A 12,797-nucleotide genomic window follows, 5' to 3' on the forward strand; every position below is an offset into this window, starting at 1 on the left:
GATGTGTATTATGTGGTTCTGCAGCAGTCAGGATGTGTATTATGAGGTTCTGCAGCAGTCAGGGTGTGTATTATGAGGTTCTGCAGCAGTCAGGATGTGTATTATGAGGTTCTGCAGAAGTCAGGGTGTGTATTATGAGGTTCTGAAGCAGTCAGGATGTGTATTATGAGGTTCTGCAGCAGTCAGAGTGTGTATTATGAGGTTCTGCAGCAGTCAGGATGTGTATTATGAGGTTCTGCAGCAGTCAGAGTGTGTATTATGAGGTTCTGCAGCAGTCATGATGTGTATTATGTGGTTCTGCAGCAGTCAGGATGTGTATTATGAGGTTCTGCAGCAGTCAGGGTGTGTATTATGAGGTTCTGCAGCAGTCTGGATGTGTATTATGAGGTTCTGCAGCAGTCAGGATGTGTATTATGAGGTTCTGCAGCAGTCAGGTTGTGTATTATGAGGTTCTGCAGCAGTCAGGTGTGTGTTATGAGGTTCTGCAGCAGTCAGGATGTGTATTATGGGGTTCTGCAGCAGTCAGGTGTGTATTATGAGGTTCTGCAGCAGTCAGGATGCGTATTATGAGGTTCTGCAGCAGTCAGGTTGTGTATTATGAGGTTATGCAGCAGTCAGGATGTGTATTATGAGGTTCTGTAGCAGTCTGGATGTGTATTATGAGGTTCTGCAGCAGTCAGGATGTGTATTATGAGGTTCTGCAGCAGTCAGGATGTGTATTATGAGGTTCGTCCCATGCACTGTTAAGAGATGGGCATTCATGGCCGATCAGTAATGTGCCCGTATCTCCCATTTACTATAAGGACTCTTCATGAATGTGCAGCCACCTCTCCGCTGGGCATTGGGATCCGGGCACTATCATTCTCTAGATCGGCAGGGACCCCAGCAGTCAGACATTTCGGGTAATCAATCTATAAACCACTTTAATTTAATGTAGTTCTTTGGGGAAACCACATCAATGTTTCATGTCCTTAGAGGGACCTACAACCCAACTTTCCACAGACCCTGAATGCAATCTAATTCAGCAGAGTTACACAGAATTACACTTCCCTGACTTTTGTTTTTTATCCTATTAGGCAAGGGGTTGGTCTTATGCATCCTGCTGCTCTATTGACATGACCAACCCTGTCGTTCTATGCATGAACCAGGCAGCTCAGGATGAACAGTGCTGTAGGTCCCACCCAGATATTGCATGAATGGAACGATAATCAAAGGCGAGCAATGCGGCATCTATAGCTGCCATCTATGGGGAGCAGGTCTTTAAGAAAAAAAAATTCACCAGGCGAGATGCAGTGATGTTTTTTGGATCACAATTTTTCAGTGGCCGATGCTCCACAGGCGGATAATGTCTGTCTACTCCACCTGCTCCATAGGAATCACCATCGGGGGCTCTTTGAAGTGGAGGAAGCGATGAGGAGCCGGGTCCAGGCTGGTGGAGGATCTCCTGATGGATGTGTCACTCCATGCCGGGCCTCACCTATCCATTCACACGTCAAGGTGCCGGGTATCGGGTGTCATTGCCCTTTCATGAGAACAAAGGCGGCGTTTTCCCACGGATCATTCTCCTTCATCAGATCATTATTGTGCATTGTAAGCGGCATCTATCCGTAAAACCTCTTAGGGCGTTCGGTTTCAATGTTTTGTAAGAAGATACAAGAGACGCTCATTCCGAGACGGAACATTTGCCATTCTTCATAGATTTTTAGAGAAGATGGATGGACACCTAACACTCCGCTATTAAAGGGCAACTCCAGTTACTATGGATATGAATGTGATTGGTGTAGGAATCATTCCAAAGCTATATGCTAAAGACATATTCTAAAAAAGTTTTGCTCTATTTTTTTTATCTTCCCATCATGCTTCAGGACAGGCACAGATTTCGTAGGCTCCTGAGAGAAGAATTCTTCTGCGCTCTTTGTCGCCCCCTGCTGAGCAATTCACTGCGTATGAGCTGCCAAGAGCAGTGGGGGAGGGCAGTGACAACTACTCTGAGCACATTCCTGCCTCGCAGGATTGGTTGTCACTTTTTAGTATGGTATTATAATTTTTTACCTTTTTTGTGTCTGATTTGATTGCGAAAAAAGATGAACAGATACAAGATAAATAGAGACAATCAAAACGAGTTATAAGCATTTTATTGAGACCCAAGGATAAGACAGGACATTCTGGAGAAACACTATAAATATGGCCAAAAGATAAGCTGTACTGATTTTTGCCGACATTGTAATTGGAAATATCTCGGTACTGCCCTGCCTGGACCTTCCTCCTCAATGACATCACCTTGAGCTCCAATTTCCTGCACTCCTTGGTGTCGGTTCTTCTCTCTCGACATGTCTTGTTTCACCCAACAAAGTAGAAGGTTTAGGTTCTTGTACACTAAATATAGGGAGAGGCATGTATTCCAGTATGGTGGTTTTCCATATGGTGTCTAGTCATGTAGGTGAACATGTCCATCTGTAGAGAGTCCTTAACGATTTGCTCCAGGATCTCCTTATTGGGGTCTTTGGAGGTTTCCAGTTGAGAAGAATTGTCCACCTAGTTTCCCTGACCACAAAATAATGCTACCATAGTAAAGATCCTCTTGTATCTATCTCTGATGGCTTATAGGACCAGGGAGTTTGGTCTACTCTCTGGCCTACTTTTGGGTCTACTCTTTGGTCTAGTTAAAGACCAAAGAGTAGGCCAGAGAGTAGAACAAAGAGTAGACCAAAGAGTAGACCAAAGAGTAGGCCAAAGAGTAGGCCAAAGAGTAGGCCAAAGAGTAGGCCAAAGAGTAGGCCAAAGAGTAGGCCAAAGAGTAGACCAAAGAGTAGGCCAAAGAGTAGGCCAAAGACTAGACCAAAGAGTAGGCCAAAGACTAGGCCAAAGACTAGGCCAAAGAGTAGACCTAGGATAACTGAGATTCAGTTTCTTCCATTTCCAGCCTGGGAAGGGTTAAGTGTCGACGTTAAATCTGTACTTAATGGACAGGAAATTGATAGACAGATAAATCTTGCTTTACTGCAATCCCCTTACGGGAATCTTTCCAGTTCATGAAATCGAACCTAAGAATTCATTTCCAGACAATATACAACAGGTGTGACTCCGGGAAAATTGCATCTGGCCGGGCTCATACTTCACATAGCCGTCTAATCGAAACTTTCATCTGTCGCCTCACATGCTACTCACCAACAAATCCTATTAACCCCTCATAGGCTAGATGTAGTAGAGCTGAGTTTGTCATTGGGTCCAATTTATGATTGTCACGTGTTATCTGTGTTTTAGGCTGGATATAGCAGAGCTGATTTTTTCATTGGTTCCAATTTATGATCGTCACATGTTATCTATGTTTTAAGCTGGATGTAGCAGGGCTGAGTTTGTCATTTGATACATGTTATCTGTGTTTTAACATAGGACTGCTGGTAAACCTACTACATCACAGCAAGTTAAAGGGATTATCTCACTAACACGACCCTTTTTATATAGACGTGAGCTGATCTCTGATGTCACTCTCCATTCGCAAGATACGGAGCCCATATACTTGTGACGTTGCTGTATCCGCAGCCGCTAGAACTTTGACTTCCACGCAGCTGCCTCTCCATTACCGGTCTCTCTCACACTCGAAAAAGGGAAGAATTCAGGTTACAGATATCATTGAGGAAATTACATATCCTAAAATTCCCAATTTAGAAGGGTATTGTCTTGAAAGCGATTGTAAATGACAAATTCAGCTTTGCTACATCTGCACAGTGCAAGGCAGTTTTCAATCTCCGGTGTTACTGTATCATTTGTTTTAAGACCGGCGCGATATTTACCTGTCAAGTTAATTAATTGCTGCCAGATTTTACATGCGATGGCACGGCAAATATCATTAGCGGCCTTTCATAAACTGTGTGCGCTGGCTTAAGAGAGCCGGCGAGAATAACAGCGAATTCCTGAACAAGATCCTTTATAAAAACGTGTAAAGACAACCATAATAACGCCGATCTGTTTAACAAGTCGACGTAAATTAAAAGTAAAGATGGAAAAAGTTTTTTTTTTCTTCTCCTCCCAGATATGTTCCAATAATTAGGTGCATGAGTGATGCCCAATTGTTCGCTGGCAATGTTTTCAGAACCGTAACATTTGTCTGTAAGTCCGGCTCACAATGCAGCGGTTGGGCGTCTTTGTGCGGAGTTGATCGTCCGTATCATTCTGTTTAATGCTGATCCACAGCTGAATTCCTCCCTCAGAATGAAGCTTCTTTTGTGTCCATTGAGACTGACTGAGAGGCTCACGAATAACATCGTACGACCCCCTCCCATCCCGAGGGTGTGAAGAAAAAATTTGCAGATCCGTAAGAATGTAGACAGATCTTTACTAAACACACAGTGGGATGTAGGATCAAAAGACGATTTCTCTTATATTTGAATGATTATAAAATTATGTTCAAAATTAAAAATTAATTTCGTAAAAATTTATGGAAAAATTTACTGAAGGGAGACAAAAAGATTTTGGGTTTGTCTAATGGGCTCCGAGCGAACAAGCTCTGCCAGGATCCCGAAGACGGAGGATGAGACTGCTAAGTATTGGAGAGCCAGGTGGATAAGTCTGGAAACTATTTAAAAAATTAAGACTATGTCACCAGCTCTGCCTTAAAATGGGGTGAGAATTGTGTAGCTAAAGATCTGGTGATGTCACCTTCCTATGTCCTGTTGCCCAAAAAAATTCTAAGATCTACGTTTCCCTACACAGGCTAATTCGGAAAGATCTAGTGGTGCCACTTTCCATGTCCTTATACCCAAAAATATTCTGCTGCCATTCCCCCAAAAAATTTATTGATTGGATAACCTACATTTCTGCACAGGGTATTGTGGAAAGATCTGGTGGTGTCACCTGCCGAGTCCGGATAACCAAAAATATTCTGCCACACAAAAAGGAAATTCTTACATGAGAATCTATGTTACCAAACAGGGTAATGCGGTAAGATCTGGTGGTGCCACCTGCCGTTTCCCGTTACCCAAAAATATTCTGCCACAATAAAACAAATTCTTATCTGAGAATCTATATTCCCATACAGGGTAATGCAGAAAGATCTAGTGGTATCGCCTGCCATATTATCCAAAAATATTCTGTTACCCCGCCAATAAAAAATTCTCACCTGAGAACCTATGTTCCCATACGGGTTAAGGCCGAATTCAGATGACCGTGGTATACGGACGAATGTATACGGCCATCACAGGGACGCATGTATTTCAAAGGAGTCGTTCACACGACCGTTGTTTCAACAGACCGTGTGAAGGGTCCGTTGAAAAATTTCCTATTTTGTTCAGTTTTCACAAATCCCTCAATAGACTCAAAAATCTATGGGGATCCATGAAAACGGGACTCGCACAGGGGAACTCGGACGTGAAAAACGGACGTTTTTCACATCCGAGTTTCCCCGCGTTCGTCTGAATTCGGCCTTATGCAAAAAAAAAATCCAGTGGTTTCACCTGCCATGTGCGATTACCCCAAACTATTTTGCCCTTCCCAGTAAAAGAATCTACATTCCCATACTGGGTAATAAAGTAGAAGAATGTACCAGAAAGTGGGTGTGGTTTAATACATGTGGGTGTGACTTAAATAGAGTGAAAATTACACCCCCACCCAAATTATACCACCGCAGAAAAAAATGTGCCATCCATTGTCCAAGAAATACCACCATACAGTGTATAAATAATACCGCCATTGCTATGCCTCCTGCAGATATAATACTATACCTAAATGGGTTGTCCACTACTGGACAACTGATGACCTATCCACCGAATAGGTCATCAGTACATGATCTGTGGGGGTCCGACACCCGGACCCCGCACAGTTAAGCCACTCCGGCTGCCTCCAAGCACCGGACATACATGCCGGGAAGCAGATGTCTCCGGCAACTGAATAGCGGCCGAGCTGCAGTACTCTATTCAAGTGAATACGAGAAGAGCTGCAGTTCGGAAGCTCGGCCGCTATGCTATGTATGGGGCCAACTACTTCCGGCTCCGTACATCGCATAATGGGCCAGAACATCCGGTTCCCGGAGACAGCCGAAGAGGCTCAACGGTGCAGGCTCTGGGTGTCGGACCCGCACCGATGATATACTGATGTCATCAGTTGTTCAGTAGTGGACAACCCCTTTAAATCATAATAACACAAATGCCATATATACACAGGGCCGGGACAAGGGGTAAGAGAAGTAGGCAGGTGTCTAGGGCACAGATCTCGGATATAAATGTTGGCACTATTATGGCATGCACTTCTCTATGTGATTGTAAGTGTTGTATGGGCATTAACATATGACTGGCATTAATGTATGTGGTAGGAACAATTGTGTGGGCACTGCTGTATGGAAGCTACTAGTGTTCCAGTCTATGTTTACATTCATTTTCTGCTGGCATACCTCCATGGGCACACCAGTAAGGGCACTAGGTAGATGGCACAACCTTGCAGATGTAATGTGACCTTAGGGACAGTGTGCTATATGCAGGCACTGCTAAGCATTGGTCATCTGCTCTGAGCACTACATTTGGGACCAGTACTCAGGATGAGAATACAATATTACCTTAAGGCCCCATGCACTAGGGTTGTCACGATACCAGAATTTGGATTTCGATACCGATACTATTGCGATACTCGATACCAAAATAATACTTTGCCAACAATAAAAAAAAACTAAAAAATATAAAGTCCTTCCGTTTTCTGATGTGCCTCACGAGATGTTATCAATTTTGAATCTCCATGTCCTCACATTAATAGTAATTAACCCCATCATGCACCTCAGATTAACCCAATGTTGGCCATTACAACCGTGAGCGAGGTACTTGATGGGATCACTTATAATGAATATAATGGGCACCATTGGGTTAATGTGTGTGGGAAAAGATGCGGTTAATTCCCATGGCTGTGCTCGGTGCGCCCGCTTTTCCTGGATCCAAAATAGTTCAGAAAGCCGGGCTCCTAGCATCATAGTCACCCATGCGGCTGTGAGTCACTGCCTCCCCGAGGGAATACTGTTCTGTAGAGTAATCAGGTTTTCAGGTTCTATAATTTTTTCAGCATGGACACCCATCCGTAAAAATACGAAAAGGTGTCCGTGGCCAATAGAAATTATGGGGTCCGTAATTACGCATACAGTCGTCTGCATGTGGCCTAAGGGTATAAATCAGGTTTGGATTTGAAGGTATGACCAACGTAATAAAGGGTTGGGTTTATGGCTAAAGATTTCGCAGCACCACACGTTCCGGTGCTTCCATGATTAAGGATCCTGAACGAAAACTTGACTTCATTGTGGCTGCAAAAAGAGAGTTAGCTGGCCTACCTTGACCTACAAGGAATAGATAAAAGAGGTGGGGGAAAGAGTAAACATACCCTAACCCTGTCAGGAGAGGCTGTCTTAAAGGGCTCTCAGAATGTGGCGCCTAAAGCGATCAGATGATTGCCCCAGGTCCCGCTTCCAGCACCCAGCTGGTTTTACCAAGCCACCACCAGCCAGGAATTTCCTCCAATCCAGGGTAAATGTAGTATTATATGGCGGCCATTCGCTTTGAGAGTGGCTCTTTATTCTGGCTTATAGAGGGGGGTCTTGCGGGCCTAATAGGGTATATAGACAGGGGTTGTGTTCATGGGGCAAATCTTTTAAGACATAGATAGATAGGAACTCTAGACCCGGTTAAAAGCTTTAATTTTCAAGTTGAGTTTGAAGCTTTGGAGAGTGATGGAAGAGAGCCCTTGGAGGAATTGACATAGAAGTGGTGGCATTTGAGTGGAAGATTGGAGGTGTACCAGTCTGTCCATTGGTAGGCCACATACTAGGAGGTTGCAGTAAGCTAGGACATAATACATTCTTAGATTAGCAATTTGATTGTCTCACGTAGGAAGAAGAAATGTGGAGATGGCCAGAGGTGGTCCCAGTGTCCTTGTGTGGCTCGAATGAAAGAGTAAAGTCAAAAGTTTCCTTGATGCCTCAAACTTGAGGGGAATGGAAGGTGTCATCAATGGAGATTAAGTTCTCTTGTCCATGTTCATTTTAAGGAAGCCAAAGAAGCTGATAGACAGTGAGGAACTCAAGACAGTAGGGCATAGTGGTGGCCAAGAGACAAACTTGGATGTCACCAACATATAGATGACCCCGAAGACCAAATGAGTTGGATACGGTGTAGATAAAGAGGAAGACCAAAGACTAAGCCTTGTGGTGCACCGATGGATGGTGGGTGAGGAGATTATTAGTAGTTTTATTTTTGCTTTGTCTAGAGTAGATTGAAATATGTCATGCAGTACCTCACCCGGACCTACAGGTGTCACTATTATGTGTACTCTTTATAAAAATGACTTAGTCAGTGACCAGATTCTCCATAATAACAGAAGGAGCTAGGTGGAGTCAGTTGAAGGTTAATAGCATTATAATGTATGAGAAGATACTCACAGCCATTTGATGCTCTGGCAAATCCTCGTATGAAGAATGAACGTTAATACAGTCCCAATGAAAAAATGAATCTTCATTTTCAAGAACAGCAAAAATCCGAAAGCAGGAAAATAGGGAAGATCCAAGGTAAAGATGTCCAAAAATGTCACTGAGGTATCACTGTTGTGCCATCTGCATCAAGGGAGGAACCTAGGGAAGAGACAGGATATTTGTAGTAATTATATAATGCACGAACAAGCAGACAAATGGATCACCATGAGATATCACTGGCCGTATTTCCATTTTGAGCCACTTGGCAAAAATATAAAGCAAGCCGCTTAAATAATAATGTACTAACAGACTTTAAGCAGGGGCGTAACTGTGGGCGGGGCAGAGGTTGGGGATTGCAGCCAGGTCCTGGATCCTGAGGGGGTACAAATGCCCCTCTGCCTCATAAGAGGACTTGTAGTGCTATAAATGGCAAATAAAGGCCGGGGGATGGGAGGAGAAAAGCTAAATCTCTGACCGCTTGGTCATGACAGAAGTCAATGACAGTCATGTAATTGCTTGTGAAATTAATAAACCAATAAATTCCCCTCCCCCTCTGACTACAGATGATTTTGTCCAGTTTATAGTAGTCTGTACTTGGTTGACAACCAACAGAAATTAGAACAGTCGTACAGTAAACAGGTAGTCGCATGATTACATTGAAATGTCTCGAAATGCCATAAGGCGTGCCCGGGTAATAAAGAAAAATTGTTATATAAATGATTGACTAGTTCTAGATGGAAACGCTACAAGGTGAGCGCCACGTTAAGGTGGTATTGCACCTTAATTCATTATAGGTCACATATCCAAGAGATCGGTTCTGTGGGTAGGGAATCGGTTTGGATATTTCCATGCACAGTCAAAGAAGCTTGGACATCACTGTGGCCACTTTCGGGGGTCAGTGGTGATCCGATATCAATGATCTACAACTACAACAATGTCATTTTCTGATATGTGTCCATGACACATCCAGAGATAAATTTAAATGGAATTCCCCTTTAAATTATGAAAACATACAAAGCAGTATACAAATTGTCAATGGCCATTCGATGGAAATCTGTATTGGCAGCCATTGCTTCAGGTGATTTATACGGCGTTCTCTGCTGTCAAATCTCCATCAAAGAGAATAAGGACAGAGCTGTATTCACTATTCTGCTGGTGGAGTCACTGTGTACATACATTACTTATCCTGTACTGATCCTGAGTTACATCCTGTATTATACTCCAGAGCTGCACTCACTATGCTGCTGGTGCAGTCACTGTGTACATACATTACTTATCCTGTACTGATCCTGAGTTACATCCTGTATTATACTCCAGAGCTGCACTCACTATTCTGCTGGTGGAGTCACTGTGTACATACATTACATTACTTATCCTGTACTGATCCTGTGTTACATCCTGTATTATACTCCAGAGCTGAACTCACTATTCTGCTGGTGAAGTCACTGTGTACATACATTACATTACTGATCCTGAGTTACATCCTGTATTATACTCCGGAGCTCCACTCACTATTCTGCTGGTGTAGTCACTGTGTACATACATTACATTACTTATCATGTACTGATCCTGAGTTATATCCTGTATTATACTCCAGCGTTGCACTCACTATTCTGCTGGTGGAGTCACTGTGTACATACATTACATTACTTATCCTGTACTGATCCTGAGTTATATCCTGTACTATACTCCAGAGCTGCACTCACTATTCTGCTGGTGGAGTCACTGTGTACATACATTACATTACTTATCCTGTACTGATCCTGAGTTACATCCTGTATTATACACCAGAGCTGCACTCACTATTCCGCTGGTGGAGTCACTGTGTACATACATTACATATCCTGTACTGATCCTGAGTTACATCCTGTATTATACTCCAGAGCTGCACTCACTATTCTGCTGGTGGAGTCACTGTGTACATACATTACATTACTTATCCTGTACTGATCCTGAGTTACATCCTGTACTATACTCCAGAGCTGCACTCACTATTCTGCTGGTGGGGTCACTGCATACAAACATTACATTACTTATCCTGTACTGATCCTGAGTTACATACTGTATTATACTCCAGAGCTGTACTCACTGTTCTGCTGGTGGAGTCACTGTGTACATACATTACATTACTTATTCTGTACTGATCCTTATGTATGTACACAGTGACTCCACCAGCAGAATAGTGAGTGCAGCTCTGGAGTATAATACAGGATGTAACACAGGATCAGTACAGGATAAGTAATGTTATGTATGTACACAGTGACCCCACCAGCAGAATAGTGAGTGCAGCTCTGGAGTATAATACAGGATGTAACTCAGGATCAGTACAGGAGAAGTAATGTAATGTATGTACACAGTGACTACACCTGCAGAATAGTGAGTGTAGCTCTGGAGTATAATACAGGATGTAACTCAGGATCAGTACAGGATAAGTAATGTATGTACACAGTGACTCCACCAGCAGAATAGTGAGTGCAACTCTGGAGTATAATACAGGATGTAACTCAGGATCAGTACAGGATAAGTAATGTTATGTATGTACATAGTGACTACACCAGCAGAATAGTGAGTGCAGCTCTGGAGTATAATACAGGATGTAACTCAGGGTCAGTACAGGATAAGTAATGTAATGTATGTACACAGTGACTCCACCAGCAGAATAGTGAGTGCAGCTCTGGAGTATAATACAGGATGTAACTCAGGATCAGTACAGGATAAGTAATGTAATGTATGTACACAGTGATTCCACCAGCAGAATAGTGAGTGCAGCTCTGGAGTATAATACAGGATGTAACTCAGGAGCAGTACAGGCTAAGTAATGTCATGTATGTACACAGTGACTCCACCAGCAGAATAGTGAGTGCAGCTCTGGAGTATAATACAGGATATAACTCAGGATCAGTACAGGATAAGTAATGTTATGTATGTACATAGTGACTGTACTGTTTACGTAGATTCACTCAGTATATAAACTATATGAAGGTGGACTTTCGCTTTAAATCCCAAAAACTGAATAACTGAAGCCATATCCTTTAAGGAATTTTCCCCTTCCTATAAGGACAAGACCCAACGTATGGCTTGGATTATTCTGCTGATTGCTCGTTCCCTTTACATATGGTTGGATTCAAATATCTGTTTATTTATGTTGTATATGGGTTTGCATGCCAGAGAAGCGAAAATCAAATGTAAATCCCCGACCCTGATCCCACTACATTGTAAATGATTGTCAGTACAGTGTAAAAGAGTGCCCCCTCCCCAGCCTCATACCCCCGCTCAGTGTTTAGCATCTCCTCTCCTCTGCAGATGTTGACACGTGTCTGATAAAATATATAGGAACGTATCAGGTGACGGTAATTTTTGCCCTCTTTCCGCCTCATTTACTCTCTTTCTCCGGTACACAAACATACAAGGCTGAGCAGATCGATTCCTCCTCAGCGCGTCTAGAGCCTATTAAGGTAATGTTCTCACTTGCATTCTTTTTGAGGATTTAAAAAAATAAGGATTTCAAGGACACCAAATGTGGAAAATAAAGCGCACCCCAAAACGTTCCTTTTTTAAAAAAAAATATTTATCCTTTTTCCTAGGCCCCCACAACAACAATTGGATGTAATTGTGGTTATTATTCCGGGTGGGTAAAAAAAAACCAACATATAATTATTAATTTTATCTTATAAAAAATTAAGTATATAACGGTCAGAGCTCCAAAACTCCTGCATAGATATAGAGATGAATGATAAAAAAATGTCTGTGTGCAGCCACCACTAGAGGGCGCTTAGGTGTTTACAGCATCCTCTGTTGTTATTATTATTAAGATCAATGTATGAACAATATGCAGTAAGCTCCCCCTAGTGGTGGCTGTAGGGAGCCAGAATTTTATTATTTAAAGGCTGAACTGACGGAATCGGCTGAGAGAGAATGATACAGGATACAGAGAAACTGTATCGTAAAAAGAAAATGATAAAAAGTAAATTAGAAAAGTGCTTAAGAACACAAAACAACATTGTTTTAATAAAAGCAAAAAATATTCAAAAGTGTACATAGCCTTTAACTCTATGCAGGAGATGTAGAGTTCTGTATCAGAAAAACATAAAAAAACATAGCTCTGACCACATAAAGATATATTATGAATTTAATAAGCAGAGAATATGAAAAGAAAAAAACTAAATTGTGTTTAAGGATGAATATGAGAGATATAAGAGATATGGGATGATCGATAAATCTGTCTATCTATCTATCTATCTATCTATCTATCTATCTATCTATCTATCTATCTATCTATCTATCTATCTATCTATCTATCTATCTATCTGTCTATCTATGTCATATCTATCTATCTATCTATCTATCTATCTATCTATCT

The 12,797-nt window shown here is 42.2% G+C and overlaps 1 protein-coding gene across 3 annotated transcripts in view; it reads right to left on the reverse strand.

Moving 5' to 3' along the window:
* The window catches only part of WNT11 (Wnt family member 11), a 134,940-nt gene that overhangs the window by 65,429 nt on the left and 56,714 nt on the right, over window positions 1-12,797 (reverse strand). For all 3 annotated transcript variants that reach the window (XM_075849931.1, XM_075849928.1, XM_075849930.1), the window contains one exon: window positions 8,408-8,596. In XM_075849931.1, the coding sequence (XP_075706046.1) occupies window positions 8,408-8,484 (77 nt within the window). In that variant the 5' untranslated portion in view covers window positions 8,485-8,596. The remainder of the gene's footprint in view (window positions 1-8,407; window positions 8,597-12,797) is intronic.

This window comes from Rhinoderma darwinii, chromosome 2 (genome assembly GCF_050947455.1).
Source record: "Rhinoderma darwinii isolate aRhiDar2 chromosome 2, aRhiDar2.hap1, whole genome shotgun sequence".
NCBI classification, from domain to species: Eukaryota; Metazoa; Chordata; class Amphibia; order Anura; family Rhinodermatidae; genus Rhinoderma; species Rhinoderma darwinii.